Below are 26,975 nucleotides of genomic sequence, written 5' to 3'. Positions count from 1 at the left end.
TGGTGTTTATAAAGTTTTTATTTTCCGTTTTCTTAAAAATAACATTTGATTTCCTTTATGCATGTGTGGAGTGTACTTGTTTCCTTAGGCTGAGTTAATAGGCAGATAAAGACAACACGAGGCGGGGTACCCAAGTGGAGGCGGGGGGCAGGGGTGAATGTGAGGGGAGGCGGGGCACAGGGGAGAGGAAGAGGGTGGGGTGACCCACGGGACGCTTGAGTGCCCATCAATGCACAGACACAGTCTAACACTTTGTTTTTCGATTTTTTTTTTAAGACATCTAAAATTACTGAGAGATACGATTTCAGCACTTAAATATATAGACGGAAATCCAAGCACTTGAACACAATTCTTAACTCTAAGCTCAGTTATTGCACATAACACAGTTTAAGTAGGCTTCAGGCTATAAAGCAATTTGCTCTGCTTGGGACTTCCTCGGATGTCTCCAGTCTCCTTTGGCACCCCCGCTGTCTCTTCCCTTTGACCCCTGCCAGCCCACAGCCTCACGATGATGCCGGGGGTTGGTTGATTAGCCATTCATTCTCCCCAAGGGCTGCGGGGGAGGCTTTGGTGAAATGGAGGGTTCCCATGTTGATCCCAATGGACCCCCACCCACGCAGGTGAAGCTGAAAGCAGATGGAGCTCATGAGAGGTGAGCGGGTGGCCTGCCCACTAAAACCAGGCAGGCTGGCGTGAGGACAGAAGTGTGACCACTGGCCACATGTGGTCACAGCCCCAGGGGGACAACGGGGGGCAGTCACACCCCCTCACACTCTCATCAGCTTCACCTCCCTCCTCCTCCTTCCTGAGCTCCCACACCTCCTTCCCCATCGCCCTGAACCCTCTCTGAGTGGTCTCTCAAGGCACATTTGTTCGCTCCAACTCCAACCTGCCCCATCTTAGACATGCCCGTCTCTCCCAGCGCCAGTGGGTAAGGAGGCCAGGGGTGGCCAAGGGCAGCTCCAGGGCCAGGCAAGAAACTTCTCTGAAAATTTGGTTGAGCTCTTTCCAACACAGCCCGAATCCCGCTGCCTGCCTAAGCCAGGGGAGTGGGGACAGGACAGAGAGAGGACACCGAGAAGAGGGACAAGGGAGGGGCCAGGTGGCAGACAGCTTGGTCAAGGGCACACATCCAAGGAGCTGAGGAAGGACCACCCTGCAACCTTGCTCACAAGGAAACCTGCACCTTGTCTGACAAGAAGTGACTTGGAGGTCTTCAGCCCACTGGGCACAAGCTGCTTGGGCTAACTTTGCAGGGGGCGGGTGTCTCGGTCCCAGAGAGTGGGGTGAAAAGCAGTGTAGGGGTTTCAGAGACAGGGCAATGCTGGACCTCTGAGTCCCACCAGGGTCTAGTTCAGCGCCTTTTGCTTTCTCTCTACAACATATTTACAAGGTCATAAAAACGTGCACAACCAGAAGACCCAGAGAGGGCATGCGCCCTCAGGAGGGGAGGGCAACAGTAAGAGGAGAGGGGCACCCCTCCCTCTCTGCCCCCTCTCCACCCCAGAACGCCCCAGCATCCTCAACAGCCACGCCCAGGAGACGGTTCCAGAAGTCTGAGCCAGGGCAGAGGGGAGAGACAGACAGACTCCAGTCCTAGCGAGAGCAAGAAGTTTCAAGTAGCTCTGAGAGGAGCTGTGCTCAGACGGCAGAGGGCTGACGTGAACCGGAGTTTCCCTGAACTGAGCGGGGACCAGAGGAAGGACTGCACGGACAGGAAGGGGAGAGGGCGAGACAGGCGAGGGGGACCGGGAACAGCGTGACACCTTAACACTCAGAACTGTGCTGTGGAATGAGAAGCGGTTCACGGCGCTAACTGGAGTTTCATTATTTCCCCCTAGGGAGGGCTTGTAAGATGTGGATTCCAGGGTGGAAGGAAAGAATCCGGGCAGCCAGGCTGGGAGGCTTGCCCAGGGAACCTTACCACGTGGACCCCACACCCTGCCACCACCCAGCACACAGGGCGCTCCTCCTCATATGCCAGGCCCCCAGGGGTGGTCCCTAGGCTCGCGCGCGCGTGCACAAACACACACAAACACACACACACACACACACACACACTGCACTCACCACACACCAAAGGGCATCAGAGGCCCAAATCCAGGCAAGAAATTCTTCACCAAAGGTGTTAAAAAATTTGCTTCAATAGGGAGAGAACGGGATAGAGTAAGGAAAAAAAAAAAACATGGGGCACTTTCTCATCCATGCTGGCTCCCACACGGTAAGGAGATTTGGGGGAACAGTGAGGCACGGCCTCAGATTCTGGTTGCCCTGGACCTGTCCCCTCTGACTTTTCACAACCCTGAACACCTCAGAGCTTGAAAGGCCCTCCACTAGAGCAGCCCTAGGGGACCCTCAGAGGGGATGGAGGGCAAGCCCGGGGCCTGAGAGGAGTGGGGCTGGAAATGGCCCAGGGGTGCCTCTCTCTTGAGAAGGAGAGATGGGGAAACATCCTGGTCTCTGAGGGCAGAAGTTTGCAGCTTTCCACTGCTCCTCCTTCACAGGGTCTCAGGGACAATGCTTTCTGTTGGTCTGGATGGGAGGGGAGCATTTATTAAGGGGTCAGGGAGGACGTGGGTGCATACACACACCCCTGGGCAAGACCCAGGCTCTTCACCTGCGGCCTGATCCTCAGGTTCCTGGAGTGGGGGACCCCAGCAATGGAGACAGGGGAAGGTGTGGTCCTCCCTCAGGGCTAGGGGGAGCTCACCTGCATAACCACCACCCACTGCCCCTACAGAACAGCCCAGACCAGGCCCCCACCTGACAGCCACAGAAAGGGGCCTGAGCTGTCCCAGGGCCTGGCATTCAGGGGTGCCCCGTCTCCACTCCTAAGAGCTCTACCTGGATCTGCAAAGGCATACTCTCCCTGTCAAGCTGGCCCCTTCTCTTCCTCACATGGTCCACCCCTCCCCTCCCCAGCAGCTTGCCAAGGCCTTTTCCTCCCTCAGCTCTCAGCTTCTGCCCCCAGCTCTTTCTCTGCCACCTCTGGTCACACTGGCTTGGGTTAGGAGGAGAGTCCAGCAAAGGGAAAGCGCTCACTGAGGCGGGTGTCCCAGCCTCTCTCATCTGAGTCTGGTGGGTGCGTCACAGCCAAACTGGCCAGCAGACAGCTCCCTGCCCTCCCTCCCCTCTGCCCCCAGGGATGGTCCCTAGGCCTCATCCCACAGGCCAGGGCTTGACTCCAGAAGGGAAAGAGAGAAGGGCAGGGGCAGGAGGACGGAGGACTGATTGAGGTGAGGGTAGCAAATCAGGACAAGGAATCCCAGGGTGTCAGGGTGGGCCTGGATGGGGCTGGGGGACTGGCAAGGGGGCATCTCATTTAATCAGTTTTGACCTTGCAGTGTGTGTATGTGTGTATTTTAAAACTAAAATGGGAAGAAAACAACTACAAGGAGGCCGAAGGGGCCTTTGGGTGACTCACTCTGCCAGTAGCAGTGTGGACCAAGGACACGTTTTTCAGTGCATGCCACACACACACACACACACACACACACACATTCACACATCCCGGCCATACATGCCACACACGTGCCATGCACACTCACACTTCTGGTCCTCCCCGTTGGAGCCAGGGTAGCTTCAGACTGTATTTTCTGGATCTGTTCGCAATCTGCCTGCTTCTGTCCAGGTCTCTGCTGGCCTGTCTCCCCGGCCGTCAGCACCCTGGCCTGCCCCAGCTCCCCGCAGGCCATCTACCAGATGTAGCCTCCGTCATCCGCCTCGCCCGCCTCGCCCTCCTCCTCCGCCTCCTCGCCTGCTTCCTCTGTCTCCTTCTCCTCCTCGTCCTCCCAGCCGACACCGCTCCCAAAGTCCCCTGAGAAGCCCACGATGTCGTCTGTGAGGGGAACAAGCCAAGGGGCACGTTAGCATCCTGCTAGCAGGAAACCTTGCCACACCGAGCTGGGCCTCTGGCTGCCGTCCGGCCCTTACCGCAGTCAGGGCTCCCGTGCATGCGGGTGCCAGTCAGCTCCAGGCCCAGCTGGTCCACACACCAGCAGTCACCGCCGCTCTGGTCGCACTGCATCTTCCGGTAGTAGCCATCCTCGTCACAGCTCGGGATGAAGACTCCTGAATGGGGCACGCCCCGCAGGGTTAGAGCAGGGGCCTTGGGGTGAGGGCTCTTCCCAGAGGCGGCCCTGGGACCTTGGGCTCACAGGGGCCCAGACCCCACCAGATCCCCGCCAGCCCAGGTACTGACCACCCAACAAGCTCAGACGTCCAGGGTTGGACGCCAGCATTTATTCCAGCTTGACTGGCCAGGAACAAGAAAACCTGCCTTTCTAAACCACCTGCTCAGCCCCTGCAATGGCTCCCATCTGCCTCCACAGTTCCCAAGTCCTGCAGGATGGCCAGTCTGACCTCGTTGTGCCAGACGCCCTCGATCCTACAGCTGCCCCTCTGCCTGGCTGTCTCCTGCCGGCAACGCCAGCCTCTCCTCCCAGCCCTCTGATTCTGACCTGCCCTCAGGCTGCTCCTCTGTTCACTTAACAGACACCGGCTGACATCCCCACTCCGGGGACCCGGTGATAGACTTTGCCCACTTAGTAGGGGTGAGATACATAGAAATGTTAACACCAGGCACCCCAGGACATGTGCCCTAAGGCCCAGCGCACATGCTCGGGGAATGCAGACCAGAGAGGATTGCTTCCAGAAGGAAGATCCTGGCTTCCTGGCAGAAGTGGCACTAGTGCCTGCCCCCAAAGGCCACTGGGTTCTCAGTCAATACGGCTTTGCAGGGAGGTTCCAGTGTTTGGTTTCATATGAGTTGGTCTCACTGCCCAGTTAAAGGCCAAGCTGCACCAGGAGCTATAAGGCCCCATGGGATCTGCCCCTCGGATCTCTGTCCCCTCAACCACCACGCTCAGCCACACGGGTCCTTTCTGTGTCCCAAGAACGTTTTCCTGCCCTCAGCTCTGCTCCTGGCTACCTCGTTCTCATCCCTCAGGTCTCCTCTTGAACACCAGCTCCCCAGAGAGGCCTTCGCTGACCCCAGGCTGACTTCTGTCCACTGAGCTCTCCCTCAGCACCATACATACAGGAGCCACAACCGGTCGCTCTGTCTTTCTGGTGTGTCACCTTGTGGGTTGTGTTTCCCCAAGTAGCCTGTGTGCTTTATGAGGCCAGGGACCACTACTGTCTTGCCCATCAGTTCTGACCTAGGCTGGGTTTGCGCTTGTCTCTCCAGGGCTGGCACTCAAATGTTTGCTGAGAACACGAGCATCTGCTATGGCGGGGCCTCCCTCGAGCTTTGCACACACCCTGGCTGAAGTAAATTGAACAGAGGGTTCTAGGAACCTTCTGTATCCCTACCTCCAGCCCCGGCAGGAATGGACACAAAATTAGTGCTTAAAACACACTTACTGAGGGGCTGGTTGGGAGACCTTTCCCCACCTCGAGGATAAAGACAGGAGGGGGTTTCCCTCTCCTGTCTTCCTAAGCCAGGGCCTCCTCTGAACTCAGCGTCTTCCATGATACCCAGGGGCTAGAGCCTCTGGGCCTCAGAGGGACCCCGGGGCACCCGACTCCTCCTCTGAGCCCAGCCCAGCCCCCTCACCTGGCTTCTTCTTGGCAGCCTCCTGGATCTGGATACGCTCCAGCTCTGCCAGGCAGGGGGGCTCTGCAGGGAGAGAATCAGCCTCTGATGGGGGCTGTCCCACGGTGCTGATGGGACTCACTGAGCCCCCTCAAGGCTTAGAAACCCAGTCAGAGGGCTCTGCAAGATGAAAATACCCAGGCTCTGACACAGGGCTGCCCCACAGTGGGATGCACTGATCCATCTAAGGGCTCCAAAACTGGCACAGGGGCTCTGCCAGATAAGAACACCCAGGCTCCAACTGGGAGAGGCTGTTCCATGGCTGTGGGATGTGCTGAGGCCCCCCCAAGAAGCCCAGGGCTCTCTGAGGGTATTGGCGACTCATGGGATGAGTAAACAGGATTCAGAAGAGGAGGTGAATGCACAGATTCCCCAGGGTGAGAGGGCCCGGGGGCAACATAAGACTGGAGGGAACATTAGATGGAAGGCTGAAAATAACTGGCAGCCAAATCTAACTTGTCTGTGACCTTGAGAAGTCCCCTAGCCCTTCCCAGCGGGGGCGTGGCTGGCTGTAAAATGAGATCAGCTCCCAGCCTCCTGCCCAAGAAGGATACTGCACAGAATGCACAGCACGAGCTCCAAAGGCCTGGGAAGTAAAAGTGCTGGAGCTGTGCAGAGAGCACAGGAAGGCTGGGCAGTTACGGGCAGTAAAACTGGTCAAAATACCCCACACTGGCAGAGGGATTTGTGATTTACATGGTGCTCTGCACCCAGATTTTCTCACTTCATCTTCACAACAGTCTCTGAGGTATTGTTATCTCCCCATTCGGACGAAGAAACTGAACTTGGAAAGATTCAGTTGCCTGCCCAGTGTCCAAACCAGCTTATGGCGGAACCCTAGAGGAAGCCCCAGCCTCGGGCCACAGCTGCTGTATATTCCCATCACACGACCACAGTGGGGACCAGGCCAAACACCAGAGGCAGAGCACGGGCTACCCCACCTCTGGCTGGTCAGCTGACCCCTCGGAACCTCAGTTTAACCATCGATGATGGTTATCACTTGGCCTAGATGATCTCTAAGCACATGTCCCGCTCTGGCTCAGGAGATATAAAGCTGACAAATGACGTTATATCTCTAAGGCTAATGATCACACGCATAATCACGTATTTGGGGCAAGTACTGTGAGATGGGCCTAAAGGTGGAATCACTGAGAAGCCAACTTAGCTTCAGCTTCCGGAACCCTCAGCCCCTTCCAAGCCCTCCAAGGGGCCCTAGAAATTTTACATTTGTAGTTTTTAATACTCTTCCTTAAAGCAGGCCTCCGAAAGTGCATAAGCTTCAGGACCCACAAAATCCACCTTGGAGGCTGCCACGGAAAGGAGTTCAAGTGCTGGCTTCCCTGGGCTCCAAGAGATGAGGTGCTGAGAGAGTGCAGGAAGTGGGGGAGCAGGAAAAGTTCTGGGCATGGGGAGGTAGCCAAGAGGGAGCCACCCCGACTCCCAAAGACAGCCTGGAGCAAGGCGCAGAGCCCGGACAGCAGGGCCGGGGGCCCGGGGCCCGGGGCCCGGGGCCGGGGAGGGGCCACACTCACTCTCCCTCCAGAAGCAGAAGCACCACTCGGCGGTAGAAACACGGCCATCCTTGTAGGTGTCGCAGGAGTTGAAGAAGGGGCGGATGCAGACCTCGTACTTGTCCAGGTTGACGGCAGCCAGCTCTGTCTGGTCCAGGAAGAGGTCGGCACTGGTGTCCAGCTTGGAGAACATCCAGCCGATGGAGTCCTTGCAGCTGGCCCCCAGGCTCTTGTCCAGCCCTGGGGAGAAGGCCATGGTTCAGACCTGCTCAAGGTAAATCGCTCCATCCATCTGTCCATCCATCCCTCCACCTCTCTGTCAGCCCCAGCCCTCTGTTCAGGGTCAGGACAGCTCAGAATCCAACCATGGCGTTGAGAAATTCAAGAATGGCTGAAGGCCCATCCCTCTGCCTCTGCATAGGACTGCACCCAAACCAGTCAAAACCCTGTTTTGAAAGCCCTTCAGGGAAAATAACTGCTTACCTTCCCTTGGCTACCCATTTCAGGGTTTAGCTTCCTCCCACCCATTTTAAGAAGTTCTTCCTGTTAGCCATCCCAAATCCCTCCTGTCTGATCCAGCCTCCCTCCCCTTGTTCTGAGGTTTAGGTTCTTTTAGGGGCTCAGGGTCTGGCAGGAGGGAGCAAAAGTGGGTGCTCCCCAGTGCAGCCAGGTGGCCCAGCGTGCCCCCGTCTCCCCATCTCCCACCTCCTCCCCTGCAGAGCCACCAGTTCCTGTACCCCTGGCCGGGCGGGCCCCACTGCCGGCTGAGCCGTTCTGCTTGGAGTTCTCATGAAGGAGCTGGAACCAGTCCCGCAGCCGATCCCCCAAGTCAGCCAGGTCCTGGCCCGTGCAGGTCTCTGCAGTCGGCAGAACAGGGAGAAGGGGGTGGAGGGTGAAGGTGGGGTGAAGCAGCAAGCATGGTCTCAGCTGGGGGTGCTGCCCTACAGGCCTGGCGGCTGGGCAGTGGGATGCCAGAGGGAAGGGGAGTTAGAAATCAGAGGCTCTCTCTCCTCCTCTCCCACCTTCCTCCTCCGCCTCACTCTCTAGCACTAAAAACACACAGCGCAGTCTCCCTGTGATGAGGCCGGAGCCCTCCTGCTCCGTGTAAAGCAGACCTCCAGACCCACAGGTCCCTCAGGCCTGTCCCTGTCTTTGCTACTTCTCCCTGCCCACTGCAAACCTCTCTTGCCATCCCAGAGCCCTGAAGGAGGCGCCCCGGGGCCCTGGCAGTGAGCTGCCCCCAGCCCTAGCCTGGCTGTGGCCCAGCACTCATTACCTGGTTTGCCATCTGTGGAGGAGGTGGCGGCCTGCTCTGTGGGGCAGGGGCAGGGGCCGTCGCATCTCACCGTCAGCTGCTTGCTGCTCAGGCATGCCTGCTGCTCCAGCTTACACTGCACGAAAAGAAAGGTCGGGCTGGGTGACGGGGGCACTGCTAGGGGCACCCTCCAGCCAACCATGGCAGCCACATCGGCCTTCCCCCTTGGAGATGGGAGGGACAGACCCACGGACAGCCTGGAGCGGCCCTCCTAATCCCCCTGGAGGCCACAGGTGTACAGTGGTCAGGGGCAGCAGGCCCAGGAAGGGGGGGAATCAAAGGCTCCCAGGAGCCCCACTCCGCACCAGCCTGCCTCTCTGCACATTTGTCCTTCCCAGGAAACCCCCATCCCCTCACCCCCACTCACCCACCCCTCCTTGCCCTCTTGGCCTCTCCTCTTCCTCCCCACAGTCCCTTGGCCCCTAGGTAACCGGCTGTGGGCCCCTCCCTCATGGCCTTCCCACAGTCACCTCCATGGGCTCTCTTGATAACAAACAGCTACTGGCTATTGAACACCTGCTAATTCCCTGGCCTTTACAGTTTCGAGAGGGGTTCATCCATTCCTCGCCCTTCAAGTGTTTTCCCCTGGTCGTGTCTGGTTTCTCCCCATGGGATGACCGCTCATGAGAAGCGGGTCCTCGTAGCATTTTACAGCGTGATCTCACCTGGCCCCCGACAGCTCTGTGAGGGAGGAATTGTGTTTCTCGTGCTCAGCAGAGAACACGGAAGCTCAGAGAAGCCCAGTGACTCAGCCAAGGCCACGGGGCTGGGCTGGAAGCCAGACCTCCCGATGACCTCCACCTCCCCACAGGGCAGCGCTGGGACCCTCAGACCACAGCCTCCTGCCCAAACCCCGCTTTGCCCTCAGGTGGTGTGACTCAGCGCTCTCCTCTCTCTACCAGCTCCGCCTACGTCCTCTGTACCCCTCCTCCATGCAGCTTCTGCCCCTTTGCTTATTCTCTCTCTCTGCCTTATTCTCCCTGGGTGACCTCATCCCCTCCCCAACTTCAATCATCACCCACAATGGGTGACTCTTAAATCTGCATCTCACCCCAAAAGGGTTCCTAAGCCCCAGAACCCAACTCCAGCTAACAGTCCATGCCCTCCAAACACCAAGCAACTCCTCACAGCCAGCAGAAGCATTCACAATTAGCACCCGCATTTCTATGGTACTTTAAAGTTTATAAAATGCTTTCACAAATCCTGTCTCATTTAACCCTCACAAAAATCCCATCAAGCTGGAATTCATTCACCCAACCACCATTCCCTCCCACACTGTCATCTCACGGAGGTTACTTCCTCCTGCCCCAGAATGCCTGGTGCTTGCTGGTGAACCATCCTGTCCACGTGGATATCCACCCATGGGAAGATTTCAACCCCCAGCACCTGGATGACGGAGCTCCTTCCTTCCATTGCCCTCCATAGTTTCATGAGGCCCTTCCCTCACTTACTCTGACTTGCAGTTACCGGCCTCCTCCAGGCCCCAGCCCCCACCTGCACCTGCCCAGGTCAGGGGCAGGGTCTGGCTCAGACTCCTGGGCTTGGTGCCCCTGCTGTGGTCGGCCACGCTGAATGCGCTGACAAGTGCATCCGGCCCCACAGCAGCACTGGGAGCCCCACAGAAGGCCCAGCTGAGCTGTCCTCTCTGCTCCCTGCAGACTCCAGTGCACCCCACCCCCACCCCACCTGGGGCCAGGGCTCCTCACCACTGAGCTGTAAGTGTGGCCATCAGAGCCGCAGACGGAGGCGAGGTGGGCCATGTGACAAGGCTTACACATGGTGTCTTTGTTTCCATGGAGTTTCAGGGCAGGCTGCTTGATCCTACAGGAGCAGCGGAATGGGAGGGCACAGGGATGGAAGCAAAAATGAGAGACGGACAGGGCAAGGGAGGGTTCAGGAGACTGTTTCCAAAAAGAAGTTGCTCTTGGTGATCTACAGTAGATGCAGCTGCCTCCCTGCCCCTGCCCACCCTCCCATCACCCCCAGCCAGACCCTCTTCTAGCTCATAAAGGTGGAACCAACAGGGCAGGGTACAGACCCTCAGCTTCCCCTTTCCAGCAGGTCCCTCAGGTTGCAACTCCAGGTCCAAGTGTAAGATGTAAAAGGGACTCACACTTGCGTAAGGGGTAAGACCAAATCAAAGGTTGCAAACTGATGGCCCATGGGTCACATCTGGAATGTAGGATCATTCTGTTTGACTACCAAGGGTTTTTGTTTTTAATTGGGTTATTCATGAACATTTGCAAAATGGAAGAGTTCACATAAAAAAAACTGGATTTCTGGCCTAGTTAAAATGGAAGATATGGGAGTCCTGGTCTTGCATTTCCACAAGGCCTGGGCTCACCAGAGTGGTCTGTCACCAAGCTCTCTTCATGCATTTACATTACCTGCCAGGCCCCTACAGGCATCTAAGATTGCAACTCCAAGTCTCTGGTCTCTGATTCTATGATTAAGGAGAAAGGGGAGGGAAATGGAATCTTCTCCAGGGGGTCTTGGAGTCAGGCAGGGTCTTCTCCTTGGGCTGGAGCTAAGGCCTCAAATGCCCCTCACTCCTTCCCTCCTCTGCAAGCCGCAGAAGCTACAACCTTAAATATTTCATGAAGTTGTTCCATGTCAGAGCTGGAAGGAACCTCAAACTATCTGGGCCAACCCATTTGTCTTACGGATATGGACACCGAGGCCCAGAGAGGAAATGTGCTTTTCCCTGGGTCCCACAGTTTGGTGTCTGATCTCATACAGTGTGGTGGTTTTGAAATATGTCCAGAGATTCTTTGACACTCCTCCCTTCAAAACATGGAACCTAATTCCCCTCCCCTAGAGTGTGGCAGTACTTAAGACTCGCTCCTAACAAATAGAGGTGGCAGAAGTAACAATGTGTGACTTCTAAGGCTAGGTCATAAATGTGGCTTCCTCCTTGCTCTCTCTCCCTTGAATGACTTGCCTTACAGGAAGCCAGCTGCCATGCTGTGAGGACACTCAAGCATCCCTATGGAGAGGTCCCCTTGACTAGGGCCAACAGCCAAGTGAGTGAGCTTGGAAGTGGATCCTCCAGCCTGAGTGTTGCCTTCAGATGATGCAGCCTCAGCCAGCATCTTGACTGTAACCTCCTGACAGTCCCTAAGCCAGAACCATCCAATAGAACCACATCTGATTCCTGACCCTCAGAAACTGTGTGAGATAACACACATTTGTTGTTTTAAGCCACTAAGCTTTGGAGTAGTTTGTTCCGAAGCAAAAGATAACTGATCCTCTCCTATGTATTAGTTAACCCCTTGCTCTTTAAGCAAACCCCCTCCAGGCCTCCCACCTCCCCAAAGCCCTCACCTGTGTTCCAGCTTCTTGCGGCTGATGCACATTGCCCGCTGGTAGCCCTGGGCAATGCACACTTTGTGACGGCTGCACTTCACCTTCTGGCAGGGGTCCTTGGTGGTATCCAGGGCTGCAGGTATACAGAGTTAGGACACAGGTCACCTGGGACTCAGTGTTAGAGAGCCCAGGAGCCCCTAGCCCCACTTCTGAGCTGGGAAGCCCCTCTCTCTATCAGCCCTTGATAACCAGAGCTCCTCGGCTTGGAAGTTCCATCCCCATTTGGTCTGGCTCCCCAAGGAGCGTCCAAAGCCATGATCAGGACTTGCCCTCTGGTCTCAAGTCCTCACGGGTGTCAGTCACCTTCCCCAACGTGGGAGGGGCATGTTACCTTCATCTCCTTGCTGATTGTCCTCCCAGCTCTTGATGTAGTCGTCCTAGGGAAGGACAGAGGGGGTGAGGGAGAAGGGAAGGGCTAAGATTTACATCCTAGAGCCGAAGTTCAACTCCAGGGCCAACAGAGGAGAAGGCTGGGCCACTGCTTCCGCATGCCAACTGCCACCATCCTCGTGGTTTCCCAGATGACCCCTGTCCACCCAGGCCCTGACAGCTGCCTCCCCCAGACCTCTATCCCCCTAAACCCATGTCCAGAATCTCTTCCGGACTCTCCCCTAAGTTCCTTATTCCACAACCCCCATCCCACACTGGATGACGCAGGGGAGGAGAAATTGGGGTAAGTGTGCAAGGGAGAAGAGAAGAGAGTGGGGTGTGTAGCTGCAGATACATATGCAGTGGAGCCCCAGGCAGTACTCACCTCCACCTCCTGGGGATCGGGAAGCAGCAGCAGGCCACGGGAACCGGAGCAGGAGGAGAGAGGGAGAGATGAGGATTTTAGGGTGAGGCCTACCCTCAGACCATGTGGTCAGGGCTCCCCAGGCCTCATCACGTGACTGTGGATGCTGGGCAATGGTCTTTGACTGCTACCGTCCTCTGACCTCTATGGCCTCCAACTGGAGGATAGTACTTCTATGTCTTTACAAAAGAGAGCTTAAGGCCTGGGTCCACTCGGGGCTGGCCTTAGGAGCAGTAGAGGTGAGGCCCATGGCTTTAAGGGTGAGGCCCCATCCCTCTACTTCAGGCCCTGAAGCTGGTCCCAAAGGAACCAGCCCTGACATCAGGACAGATGTCTGAGGGGCCCATACTGCCTGGGAAGTGATTCTCATGCCTATGCCCTGGCTGTTCCAGAAACACCCTCTCTCCTTCTACCAGGGTCCCTCCCTCCCTAGGCAGTCCCCTCCCCTGACACCTGTTTTTCAGTCAAGGTCTGACTTGCGTGCAGAACTCAGATGGTGCACTGAGAGAAAGGGGGACCATGGCCCCTCCCAACAGCTTCCTCAGTTACCATCGTCCAGCTGCAAATCCTCAGACTCAGAAGATCCTGAAAAGGCCCTCTGAGGTCATCTGTCCCAGCCCCTTCTATGTGCAGCGGAGGCCGGGAAGTCCAGAGACAAGAAATGACCTGACCCAGGTCCCACCATCTCAGAACCCAGGTCACCCAACGCCCAGCACAGACCTCTCTTCTGGATACCGCACACTGTCAGGCACCCAGGGCACACGGGAGCTCTCTCCTCACCCTCCTCCGGCCACAAGTCTCTCCCCTGGGCCTGTGGACCCCACAGTGGCCAGAGGCAGAGCAGCTCCCACCCAGCCTAGCTCACTGGTATAAAACCCCAGCTCCTTCTGGTTTCCCCACTTTCCCCTGTGGGGCGGAGGCAGCAGCTGAAAACCAGTGAACAGCTCCCAAGGTGCTCCCGGTAGCAGCTCTGCCAGGCAGGCAGGAGAGGGCTTCTCAGGACTGGAGGCTGGCAGTGCCAAGGAGCCAGCTGCCGGCCTCCTCTGCATGGGGTTCCGGGTGCTGGAGGACAGGGGGCAGGAGAAGCCACGTGTAGCTGCCTCCTCGTCCTGAGTCCCACCCAAGGATCAAAACTATGCAAGGATGAGGGCAGAGGCCACACTCTGGGGTAGGGGTGGGAAGGGACCAGACTCCTGTCAGGCCTGGGGAAGAGGGCATGGGGGTCCTGCACCAGAGGGCACCCACAGGGCCTTGAAAGCCCAAGGGCTCTGAGGCCTCTGATGTGTCCTGTGGAAGTTGACAAGCATCAGGAACAGGCAGGGGCAAGAGCCCTTATCAACACAGCCTCCTGGGCAAAGGCCAGAGAGGGGCCATGCCGATCAAGCGGTTGGCATCAGACCCAGGTAGAGCACGCTGGGGTCAGGTGCAAACCTGAGTGTGTGCTTCTGCACACGCACACGTGTGTGCATTCATTTGGGTCTTCACACGTGCACACTCATGGGCATGTGTCCCAAAGCACCTGTGTGTGCAGGCATGCATGTCCTCGTCTGTGAGCATCTGTACCCATGCACACACCTGAAGCAACAGTGTGTGCTGGGTGTTTGTAGGAAAGGACACTTCAAGACAGTTCACCCAATGCCAGTTGATTTTTATCTAGAAACTAAGTAACAACCCACATATGTGTCCAAGCAGCCAAGTGTCCTGCAGTCCTTGGACCCAGGAGCAGCAGGAGGAAAGCCACAGGAGGGGCTTCTGGAGAACCTGGCCTGGGAGGCCCCCTGGACACTGACAGACCAGCCCAGGCTCCTGGCTCAGGCACCCACCCAATTCCACAGGACGTGGCTGGAACCCTCTTGAGCCCCTGGGCAAGCTTCTAAGAAGACCGCCAGGCAGCCGACTGGGAACTGCGGCATAATTTCCCTTTATGCCAGGGCCAAAGGAAGCTAGCCCAGACCCAGCCCTTCTTCTCCAGGAACTCATCAGGCTGGAGGGGTCCCTCCCCTGGTGTCCACTCACCACAGATGGGAAATGAGGCTGAGCATGGCCAAGTAGTTGAGGCCAGGGTTACAAGTTGGGGCAAAAGTAGGGACTGGCCTTCATGGAGTTGGGGTCTTCCCATCTGCTCCATCATCCTCTGGAAGGGGAGTGGGCATGAGGTTGTGTGCACACCAACAAGGTCTGTGTGCCCCAGAACCGACCCACACCTGAACTGGAGCAGGGAGGGGTGTTAGCCGAGGGCCTCGATGCCTGCTCATTCCCTCCCTCACTCTGGACCTAACCTGATGCCTTAACCTCCAACCAGGCTGTGAGCAGAAGCCTTTGGGACTCAGAACAAAGAAGGTTCTCAAAGGTCAATACCAAGAATTTCTGATTAGAAATCCAGGGGGGAGTGGGCTGGGGGAAGAGAGAGTTCTAAGAAAGGGCTATTTCACCATCCAGCTGCTTTGTGAGAGCCCTGGTGGGGAGCCATCTCCACCTACCCCAACCCAAGTGAGGCTAAGACTCCCCCTGATTCAGGATACAGGGATTGAGCCCCTTTTGTATACAAGGGTTGCCCTGGGTTCTAGCTAAGCTCCTTGTCTCTGCTGTGGTGGATGAGGTTGGGGGAGGCCTAAGTGGTTCTGGATCCCAGGACCCTCACTTCCAGGAGAATGGGAGCAGCCAGCCAAAGAGGGGGATGAGGAGGAGAGAGGGCCCTGGAGTCACACAGAAGCCCACGCTCCCTTACCAGCGTACCTTGGGTAAGCACCCTGGCCTGTAGGAGCTCAGCACCTATCGCCTGGACCACTCAGAGATTAAAGGAGATGGTATCTGAAGGGTGCCTGGTGTCCACAAAATACTCAACAAATAAAAGCTGTTATAGCAGAAGAGACCAGAGACTTCAGGTGGAAAAAATGGTGGAGGGACAGGAAATGGTCAGGGAGAGGCCACATGAGGGGCCCCTGCTAATAGAGAAGAGAGCAGCCACCACTGGGAGAGCAAGAGAGCAGTGGGGTGTGAGGAGAGTTGCCCCCAAGGGGTCTCAGTGAGAGGAGCAAGTCCTGTCCACTCCACCTCCTGCTCTCTCTCCAGCCTGCCTTCCCCTCACCATGCCCACTGGTCCCACCCTAGCAACCCCGGCCTCACTTACTGCAGCATCTCCTCTGGGCTCTCCCTGACCCCGCCCACCTTCCACACCGCTGCAGCCACAGGAATCTGTCTAGAAGATAATTCTGATCATGTTTCTTCCGCCTTAAAGCCCTTCGCTAAATATACAGCTTGCTCTCATTTTGAAAAAAAATGTTTAAAGATGATTAGGTAAAAAGGATTCATATCAAAATGTTAACAGTGGTTTCCTCTGGGGGAGAGGAATAGAGAATTTGGGCATCTTTCTGCCTTTTTCCAAGTTTCTAAAATTTCTACAATGAACATGTATTACTTTTGTAATGAAGGGGGAAAAAAAACCACAATAAATATTATATTTAAAAACCCTCCCAGGGTTCCCTGTCACCTACAGAAGAAAGTCCATCTTCTCTGAGTCTCTTCCTGTCCCCATGTCCTTCCAGTGGATGTTTCACTCTGGCCAGGCCTCGGCACAGCCTTCTTCCCCCTCTGGAATGTATGTTTGCATCCAGCCCCCGAACTTCCATTTATCTTTCAAAACCTGGCTTTCACACTTCATTTCCCTAACCTCGCCCCGTATCTAGTTTTCCTTCAGGTGGACTGCACCTAGTAGAAGTTTATTACTGCTCTGGTTACACCAAGCAACGCCACTGCTTCTGCCCTATTTAGGTGGCCAGTTCCTTGAGGGCAGAGACCATGTAAAGTTCACCTTTCTATGCCCAGCACCTAGCAAGAGTAAAATACCCTAATAATAGCTAACGTCTTCTGAGCAATTACTGTGTGACAGGCATTGCGCTACGCGCTTTGCACTCATTGGCTCATTTTACTCTTCATGAGAATTTAAGAGAAAATCACTATTATCATCCTATTTCTCAGGTGATAAAATTGAGGTTTGGAGAGGTTAAGTGACTTATACAGGATCACACATCAAGAGCACAGCAGGAGAGTATTGGTACCCCCAGAACTGGGATTCCAGAATCTGTGCCCCTATAACCAGGACTCTGTATTGCTCCATAAATTTTCACAGATAAAGAAAGTCCCAGGCCAGGACTGGACCCAGGAGGCCCAATCCCAGCCCATGGGTGGTTTCTCCCACCACACCAGCTCTGCTCCAACCCCTAGGCAGGGAGTCTTGTAGCAGAGTAGAGAGACTGGCAGTGGTGGGGGAAGACACCTGGGGGCCCCCTTCTCCAGGCATTTCCAGAACCCTCTTCACACGCCCCTGGTTTGGCTGGTTTGGAGCTAACCCATCTCCTGCTTTGATCTCAGCAGCTCAGCCCGGTTGCCATGGAGACAGGGCCCACTGTGCCAAGCTGGGGGAGAAACGGCAGTGAGTGCGCAAGCCTAGTCGGGCTTAGGGGGCACATGCTGGGTGTTTCCAAGCGCTGTTTACTTCCTGTCATTTTAATTAGCACCCAAATCACCCGCTCACTTCACAGCTTGAATTAACCCAATCTCCCCCAGCCTCTCCATCTGGTGGGGAGGATGGGACACAGCAGTGAATCAAGCAAAAGAAGAGCAGCGCCCCAGGGCTAAAAACCACCTGGGCAAATCTCCACGTGCCTCTTTGCAGCACAGTGTGATGGAGAGACAGACACCCCCCACCCTCGCCCTGGCGTGGAATCAGGGCACTGGGTACTGGCCTGGCCTGGTCTCTGACTGCCAACAAGACTGCGGCCTAGAGAGCCTTGCCCTCGCTGGAGCCCCTTCCCTCGCCTATAAAGTAAGGGTGACTCCCTTGCCTTCCTCCCTGAGCTGCGGAGGGACCCAGGGCGATAACGGCTGTGAGAGCACTCTGTAAACTGTGAAGCTCTATACTTGCAAAACTCACGAAACAGGAGCACTGAAGCTGGGTTCTTCGGCACATACGGTGGGAGTCTGGGGGACAAGGTGGACGAGAGGCATTTCTGGGTCTCACAGTCACAAGGAGCCTCAAACGCAGACTTCTGACATCTCCAATTGAGGCGCTACAGCCAGAGGCACACCGACAGGACCGAAAGATGTGCATCATGAGACTTTAAAGAAACCACAACTTCTGTAACCCTATTATGGCATTTCTTCATTTTTTAATAGATCGAGAACCTCTAAAAATGGAAGTGGGACAGGCCTCTCTCAACCTCTGAAAGGCCCCGTAGCCGGCATTATTTTGGCCTCATTCCTCAGGCGAGGGAACCTCTGATGGAACCCAGTCCACTGAGAAGGCCCAGGAGTGGGGAAGTTGTAGTTGGGGGCCCCTCCTACCTCACCCTGCAAAGAGCCGGGGAGCACAGAGGGAGGGACCCAGAAAGGAACAAGCAGGGGTGAAGTGGGGCCCGCCTGGCTCCTTCTCAGCTGAGGCCTGACACCCCTGTCACAGGCCCAGGCGGAAGGCATCTTGAGGAGGCGGCACCCTCCACATGGAGGAGGCTGGGAGGGGGGCAGTCATTAAATATTTGCCCCTCTCTCAGAGGGAGCGGCAGAGGCTGTTGTGCCTGGACAAACAGACGGAGTCAGGCATCTGGCAGACTCCCCGCCTCCCACCTCCTCTCTGCTCGGAGGAATTTCCTTGGAGGACAAAAATGTGCTTATCACTGCCGGCATGCCAGGAGCTCCACCTGGCCTCAGGTATGCCCGCGCTGACCCCCCATCCCCACATTCCGCGGGGCCTGAGCTCTCCACTGCTCTAGGGGCATCTCGGCCCCAGTCCTTGGGTTTCTGGTTCAGGCAGTGGCTCCAGGGGTCCATAGAGGGCAGAGAACAAGAGAGAGGTATAGGGGAGTGTGGGCCTGGAATCCTGTTCTGAGCTGTCTCAGGACCTCTGTTTCCTTTCTGGAACATGAGTGGGGGGCAGGATTTAAATCCCAGGGATCTCTGAGGAGGGCCAGACACTGGAACTGAGAAAACACAGACATGGGGTTGTGAAAGAGCACATGGGCTTGGGTGTGCTCGGTTCCTTTATCTGTAAAACGTGGAGGCTCAGTGCTCAGTGCTTAATGCTGCTGAGGCCCCGCAGTTCTGCTCCCCCACTCTCCTAAACTGAGAACTTTGAGAAGAGGGGAAAAGGAGCCTGAACAAGTTCAGACTCTTCCACGTCCTCTAACCTGTGCAAGGGAGCAAGGGATCAGGGAAGGAGCCAGCAGCTTGCGTCCAAGCAGGAGTAAGACACTGGCCTGGCCTGGCTTGTCCTTCCTGCTGTGTGCAGCCTTGACCTCTTCTCAGATGTCAGGGAAGAGAGCCACAGGGGCAGGATGCCCTGCCTCAGGGAACCTGGTCTCCACCTGAGGAAGCCCTGTGCTCACTCACCCACAGGTCTGATGGATGGGTCACCTGCTCGGTGGGCCCATTGAGGCGGGGGGAAATTTTGAGCCCCCTCCTTCCCAGGAGAAAGGGGAAGGCTGGCTGCAGCCAGGTCCAGGCCCACAGACACAGGGGAGAACAGGGAGGCCTGCGGGATAATGTTCCTTCACGGCAGCATTTACTCCCTTATCCTACAAATGAGTCATTGGAGTCAGCGTGCCGGGGTTCTAGTTGTGACTATCCCAACCCTTCAGGGTCCAGAAAGAGGAAGAGATCACCCCCAATAGTCAGCATGGCTCAGCCCAGAGCCCCAGCTCTCCCTTTGCCCTCTACCACCTGAATCCACAGTGCTGCTCCCTGGGGAAAAGAGGGAGGGGCCGAGGACAGGTTAGTTGAGACCCTTCCTGGCTCTCCTATTCCACGGTGCATATACTCATACTGAGCACCTACTGTGTGCACAAAAACCCCATGCAGTGCTCTGAGGACGGGGTGGTAAGGTCACAAAGCAGTCTATCCCCAGACCCCACCCTCAGGGACCTGCCTTGGGAGGAATGTGATAAACACCAGCAGGAGGACTCTTGAGATACAAGCCCACAGCGTAAGTGATGATGCAAAGCAGCACCAACATGTGCCAAATGTGTTTATGACCAATAAATGCTGCAGCAACCCCAAGGAGGGGCTACACGTACAACTGAACACTGGCTGAGCCCTCAGGGGGTCAGAGGCTGCGACATTTCAGGAATCACATCACCCTACAGCTTGCAGCTGGGCCTGGGTCTGCCCGCCAAGGTTAGACACATTTTCCCTGTCTATAGCCCTAAGAAGACCCACATTACACTTACAAGGGAACCTACACAGTGGCGGTATGGCCATCCTCAGCCTGGTGTTTGCCCCAGGATGCCATTAGGCCTCATTTCTCAGGTTTCTTGGTCTCTGGTTAATACATACTCAACCCTGACCTGGCCACAGATACCTCCTCAGGAGCAAAAAGAAAATCCTTTTCCTAAACCCAAAGTCCTGATGCTCAGCTTGTGGCAAGGGGGTGGTGGGGGGTTAGGGGGGGTGGGGTATGTGTGCAGGTGGAGGGCCGTGGACGGGCTCTAGCGCCATCTTCCAGAGTCACAGAATGACAAGGGCTGCCCGTTAAACCAAGGGAAAAATCAAGGGCCGGAAACTGGAAGTGGTTCCCCCAGGGAGGAAGACAAGCTGAGTACCCTCCCAGGGCCTTTGGGGCTCAGGGTAGGATAGAGCTCTTCCACTCCTCCAGACAGCCCTCTGACCTTCTGGAGAATGGAGGGGGTGGTGTTGGCTGACCATCCTCTGCAGACTGCCTGGAAGTTGAGAGGAGACTGAGATGGCCTCTCTAGGCAAAGAGTGCTCTTCTCTCCCTCTCTTCCCAAGGCCTGGAGCCCCGCTGGGTGTTCAAGAGTCTCTCACTGCACTACACTGCTCTGGGCGATGCCAGCCCCTCCAGTGTGGGACAGGATTTGAAACCAAAGTGGAGGTGGAGGAGGAGGAGGCCAGGGCAGGACCCAGCCTCCTATCCCCAAATCCCAATGATGGAATCCATCCTGACCCAGTTTGGGGTTCTTCTCACACACCCACACTTATCCACGAACACCTGTGCAGCTCATTCCCACACTTGCACTGGTTCAGTAGTATGGGATGGGGAGAGGGGAGGGGTGGTAACAAGGGAGCCCCTTTGTGGCTGAAACTTGCTACTGGCCTACTTGGTGTTCATAAAAACATAAGAATCCTAAGTAGCCAGCAGGCGATGTTTCCCTGGGCCAGACCCCAGGTTCATGGTGAACACAGGCCTAGAGGAGGTGCTCAGATCTGCAGTGAATGAGTGAATTAGTAAACATACATCGGTGTCATTCTCATGAGGCATGGTGTGGGCTAGCCCCAGAAACACTGATCCATCTGGTGGTTTTTCTGTGGGGTTGGAGTTTCTTTCTATATTGCCTGAAATGGATGCCCCCCCAGCCCTCTGACAAGATGTCTTCATGTTTACGTGTCCGTTTCAGTCTCCTAGACTGAAACTGAAGTTCAGAGAGGTTATGTGATGTACCTGACATAATGTCGCCAGGCAGTGGCAGAGTCAGAACCTGAACCCAGGCCTCAAGCCTCTCCTGGGTAGAGAGCTGCTCTGGAGGGTCGCTAGGCCAGGCTGGTGGCAGGCTGCCAAAGACACTGAGAGCCTTGCCCCCCCCCCCTTCCTAGGAGGTGCTCCTCCTGCCCAGGCATCCTTGAGCCCATAGGGCACAAGCCAGGGTAGACTCTTCTTTTCCATCTCCACTAAGGGTTAGGCTTAGAGTTCTCTAAAAAGCAAAGTTGAGTTAGAGGACCTGGGTTCAAATCCCAGCTCTGCTGCTTACTAGCTATTTGACCGTGGATAAGTTACTCAGCTTCTCTGTGCCTCTGTGTCCTATGTAGGGTGGACTATAAGGTAACGGTAACTATCTCACAGGTTGTTGGAGGGCAAAAGAGGCCACAGGGATGAAGCGCTGACTGCAGGGACTGGCAGATGTAAGCACTCCCTGCAACCAGTGATTCAACACGTGCTAACTGCGTGCCTCCCGGGTGCCCAGCACTGTGCTGGACACTCATAAATATCATTAAAATGTAATGCAAGTGGAGTACAAAGCAGAGAAGAGCCAAGAAGAAAAAGAACGGTCAGTGCTGTCCAGCCAGCTCTTGGAAGCTGCCAGGAAGAATGCAGGAAGAATGCTGCGTAATGGGCCTGTCTCCTCTCAAGTGTCCATCTCTATCTACCAGGCTCTGGATGCTCTGTTCCAAAGACTGCGGTAAAATCCACCCACTTCTGCAGGGAGTGAATTCGGAGATAGTAGCACTAGGGAGTAGGGCTCTGAAAAGCCCAGGCCTGCACAGAGCAGGGCACAGCTAGATCCCCATCTCCTCTGACTTGAAATTCCCTCCTCCCGGCAGCAGGGCAGAGATCTATCCTGACACATGTGAGAGCCCCGCGCCCACTGGAGGGGAGGATTACTCTGCCAGTAAATCCTTCACAACACCCGACCCCCCTAATAATCCTAGCGCTCAGAGGAAGAATGCTAAGCTGAACTCCCCACTAACCAGCTCAGACCAATTCCACACTGGAGCAACGGCCCACGCTTTCCTTCTCTTCTTCGTTCTCCTGACCACTTAGACATGATTCCCTCAATCTCCCCCCTCAATTCAGTCCAACCATTAAATGGAGACATTTCCCTCACCCACACTATCGACTCCTTGATCCTATTCCCCAAGAATATTCCACTCCCCCTGCTTGCTTGCCTCCCTTCCACTGAGGCAGAGTGGGGGCCCTGCACCATTTTGTGACTGATTATCAACAAGGTTCTGACTCCATCTGGCAATGCCTCAGAGGTTCAAAAGAAACTCCTACCTCTCTTTTGAGAAGCGAAGGAGCATATTTTCAAGAAAGCTTGCCTGATGAAATGTACATAAAGCTGATGTTACTGTGTCCAACTAGAGGGCCTTCAGTCCTTAGGGTGGGAAGTGGGGCCTCTGCTAACAGGGGAGGAATGAGAACTGTATGCAGTCCTGGCAGAGTCCCTGTGCACGGTCTGTGCACTGCACAACTCCAGGGGGCACCATTCACACTATGGCACCCCTAGAGTTATGCAATGCAGTGGCTCTGAGCTAGCAGCCTCCTGCATTTCTGCAGAAGCTGCCAAAGGATCCCTATAGCCAGGTCCTCCTGCCCAGCCTTCCTTGTCTTCCTTCTCTCCCTGACCCCGTTCTCCTATAGCCAGGGCTACCTTAAATGGGGTTTTAGAGGAAATCTACCTTATAAATGCCTGAGGCCACGCAAACCAACACATGCTTTGAAGTTTTCCATGAATCCTATGGGGGCAGGTCCTGCAAAATTTCATTCTGGTGGCTTTCTTCTGATGAGCATGGGAGGAAGGGGGAAGTGATTGGCATCAGTACAGGGAGACAGGCGGGCAGCCCTGTGCCAGGGGGTCATGCAGTCAGTCATCTATCCTCACCCACAGAGCTGGCTATTGGAAGTCAGTGGAGGAAGGGAGGTGGGTAGGAACCTTTTATTTTTAAACCTGTACTGTTCTGATTAAGCATTTCTTTTCCCTCTGACCTTCACTAGGCCCATTTTGGAAGATCAAACTGCCAACGAGTCAGAAGGAGGCCTGGACAAGGGACACATGGATTCAGGATGGGCCAGCCTGCTGCCACCCTCTCTCTGCTGTGGCCGGGCTGCTTCCCAGGCAGCGGCAGGAGACTGCAGCTAATCTGTGCTGGGCCTGCAGGGGACGTGGAAAAGGTCTTGCTGGAGCTCCAGGCTCCTGTCACCGGACCAGCCGTGGGGTGGGGCAAACCGCCCACTCGGGCCCAGGCCACTCAGCCCTGAGGACCAGGCAGCATGCGAGTCCTAATGAATTTGGGACCTACCCGTTTGACTTTGGAGATAAACAGTCACTTGTTTCAGGGTAACAAAAAGATGCATATTTCTGCCAGTTTCCATCATTTGGTTGGATATCATATGAAGCATGTGTGTTTAAAACACATTGCTAAGGAACTTCTGGATGCACACAATTTAAGATGAGAAAGGTCACGGTGTGGCCTGTGTTATACTAGGTGGGTCTGATGAGAGAATCTGGGGAATGAGGAGCAAGAATTGGGGTCGTAGGAGAGATTTTCTGGGGACAGGGTGTTGGAAATCACCAGATCGCGGGGTAGGTACCATCGTTCCTCTCCTCCGGAGCATCCGGGCCCATCCTGCACCTCACACCCCCGCCCCGACCCTTCTCTGGGTCCCAGCCACGCCCTCTGCCCTCCCCTCCTCACTCCTACTTCCCCTTCTGCGAACACGGCAGCCTTCAGTTTCCCCTCTGATCTACAGGTGCCCGTAAACAAAGTGCTGCAGCGACGCCCGCTCCTCCGCAGCCGCCTCCCCACCCCCTACCCCGCAAAGTCCGGCACAAGGTTAAGCCTGGGTTCCATCGGGCGTCCCCGAAGGGCTCCCATACCCAGCTACTGGGCTCTCCCCTCTGCTTTTCAAGTCCACTGGGCTAGGGAGTCTTCCCTCCAGGTTGGAGCTCCCCAACTTCTGGGCCGCGCTCCCCCATGAAAGGTTGGTCCTGGAAAACCAGACTCCATAAGTGCTCGCGTCCCTCAGCATGGGGACCCCAGACCTGGCTCTGGGGGCCACCCAGAGGTGGCCTCCGGTATTTTCACTGCCTTCACCAGCCCCCCCATCACGGACACGCCTTTCACCATCTCGCCTTAGGAGGATTGCTAAGAGCGCCCCCCGACCCCAACTCAAAGCGCCAACCAAGGGCCCTGTCCCCTTCTGTCTCTCCCTTCCCCAAAGCCCAAGATGAGAATAGAAGGCAAGCGCAAGACGATGCTACCGTCCCCGCCGGCCCCACCCAGACCAGCCCCTTCTGCAGTGGCCCGTATGTGGAACCTGCAGCATCCACCCAGCTGGGGGACACCTGGGGATGGCTCACCAAAAAAAAGAGAGGAGCAGGTCGGAGGCCCAGGCAAAGCCAGGGTCCCCGCCCCTCCCTCCCTACTCCCCTCCGCCCCCTTCCCCCCGCCCCACTGCAACCCGCACCCCTCTCCGCACCCAGCCTGAAGGGGAGACCTCGTGGCTTACGCACGCCCCCAGAGCAACTCCTCGCGCTGGGCGGGTGTGGGACTGGGGGTCCCAAGCCCGCCAGCTTCCGGACTGGGGAGTACATGAGGAGGGGTCTCAGCAGCCCGGTGGGTGCTCGTTGTTTACTCTTGGTGCAATTAACTGGCTGGGCTGCGGGAGCCTGTGGCTGCGACGTGCAGCCGCCACTCCCGGCCCCAGGGTCTCTGCTCCAAAGCTCCCTCCCCAAACCCCCATCCCCAGCCCTCGGCCCTCTCGGCCCCGCAGACTCACGTCTCGGAAGCGGTTCCAGTGCTTGATCTTGCCGCTGTACTGCGAGATGGACGACAGCCATTGCTCGTCCTCCATGAAATTGCCGGGGGTCTCGCCCTCCTGGAGCCTTCTGGCGTCGCCTTCGGCCAGGGCAGCTACTGTGACGAGCAGCAGCGGCAGCGCCAGCCGCCCGCAGCCCGGAGCGCGCATCGTGGTCTGAATTCGACCTGGGGTGGGGGAGTGGGGGCCTTGACTTCTGCAGTATTTTAATGTCCTTCTTCCCACCCCGCAGTTGGGGGAGCAAACGCCGTCGTCTTCCTCAGCCCTCCTCCTGCGGTCTGACTCCGGTGACAGACGGATAGTGGGTCGCAGCTGAAATGTGACCTGGTTAGGAGATGCACTTGTCTGAAAAAAGCCCAGCGCCGGACGTGGAGAGGAAGAGAGAATCAGAGAGGCTGCGCCAGCAGGGGCCGTGTCTGTAACTGTAGCATCAGCATCACGTTTGACATCATCATACCTGGTTTAAAAAAAAAAAAAAAAAAAAGGAGGGGGTAGATTTCAAAGGGAAGCGCTAGATCAGAGCGCCAAACGCCAGCCAGCCGCCGCCGCCGCAGAGCCCAGCCCAGCCCAGCCCAGCCCAGCACTTAGGGAGTTGCAAACCTTGGAATCCAGATCTGGAAATGTCCCTGCTGTCTCTCCAAGGCTGGAGAGCAAGAAGGGTGCCGGGTCTCCTCAGGGAAGATGGGAGTGAGGAAAAGACGAAACTCTCTGGTTACATAGCCAGGCTCAGGTGTCTAAAAGGGAATTTGGCCACAGACACTCTTTCTCTCCCCTTGCCTCCCACCCAGAGGGGCCTGCGCCATAGCCCTGACAGCTGGCTTCCTTCGAGTTATGGCTCTACAGTAATGGGTGGCTTCGTTAAGACAAAAGCCATATAACAACTGGCTGCCTGAGAACTATTGCTGCCCAGCCCCACATGCTCTTTTCAAGGCAAGGCCTGAGCACTGAATAGCTGGTAAAACAGAGGCAGATGTCCTCCTCCCTAAGCAACTGTTTAAGGGCTGTCACCCTTTTTGTTAGCTCTTCTTAGGGCAACCCTAAAAGGCAAATGTCTGGCCATTTCATCTGCCTTGAGGTAAATTTGAAAAAGGCACATTTGCTATGGTTTTGACTTCAGTTGATTTTAATAAGCCACTGGGGAAAGGGGTGTGGGGAGGCTGGGTTTGTTTGAGGTGTTTAAGTTTTTGTTAAAATTATGATCCTTATCATTGCCTTTAGAAATGTGTTGACATACACATTTCTGGGCACAGTCCCAGGATCAGAGCAGAAATGGGGTGAGGTTTACATCACAAATAAATTGAAGAGGAAACAGATAATCTGACAGGACAAAACATATTAAACTTTTGGGACCCAAGCCCTAGATTGTGTTTTTATTTAAAAAAAAAAAACAAACAAAAAACTTGGCTGCTGTGATGTTAAAAAAAATAAAAAATCAAAGGCAATGAATAACATGATCTTAATCAGCAGGAAAGAAACACAGGTTGAAAGGTTCATAGTCACCCTGAGTCTGGCTTGCCTGGGAATTCTGAATGCATCAATGGCTTGGGTTGGGGTCCCTTGGGAAAACAGAAAACAACAGCTCCCTTTCCATGTTTTCTTTTTCTTTGCAGTCAGATTTAGAGGCGGTGCTGCAACGAGGCCCTGGCCATTGATGTCTTCATCTCACAGTAAATAAAGCTGGCTTGCCTTGCCCAGTTGTACACAGCCACAGTGTATAATGGAAGAGCAATCTATTGTCATATAGACTGGGGATGGAATCCCTCTTACGAGCTGGGTTCTTGGGCAAAATACCTAATCTATCTTCTATCTATAAATTAATGATGATACCACCCATCTCAGAAGATTGCTGTGAAACCCATGCAAAATTACATACTAAGTGCCTGGGCATAGTGAACATTTTTGAAATGTTAGGTCTTCTTCCCTCAGGTTGGGAAGAGGTGGCTATGATGTCCCATAGTTCTGAATACGTACTAACATTTGCCAACTTTTTCCATTTCAATCCTCGTCTTTTAGCAAACCTAATTACATGTCTCCAAGACACTGAGGAGGCAGATCCTAGATGTCATAGC

General features: G+C 55.5%; 1 protein-coding gene across 1 annotated transcript; it reads right to left on the bottom strand.

Annotated features, from left to right (window-relative positions):
- SPOCK2 (SPARC (osteonectin), cwcv and kazal like domains proteoglycan 2) lies at positions 1 to 25,448 on the bottom strand. The gene is made up of 10 exons (XM_082424639.1): positions 24,868 to 25,448; positions 12,120 to 12,165; positions 11,747 to 11,861; positions 10,129 to 10,243; positions 8,384 to 8,498; positions 7,845 to 7,964; positions 7,129 to 7,347; positions 5,558 to 5,620; positions 3,934 to 4,071; positions 1 to 3,838 (listed from the first exon to the last, which is right to left on the bottom strand). Exons 1-10 carry the CDS (start codon positions 25,054 to 25,056, stop codon positions 3,696 to 3,698), a joined length of 1,263 nt encoding a protein of 420 aa, XP_082280765.1. The 5' UTR covers positions 25,057 to 25,448; the 3' UTR covers positions 1 to 3,695.
- Positions 25,449 to 26,975: the final 1,527 nt, after the last annotated feature.

Source organism: Balaenoptera physalus (genome assembly GCF_965194825.1).
Source record: "Balaenoptera physalus genome assembly, chromosome: 14".
Lineage (NCBI taxonomy): Eukaryota > Metazoa > Chordata > Mammalia > Artiodactyla > Balaenopteridae > Balaenoptera > Balaenoptera physalus.
The sequence above is the reverse complement of the archived record's forward strand: the minus strand, read 5'-3'. Positions and strand labels throughout refer to the sequence as shown.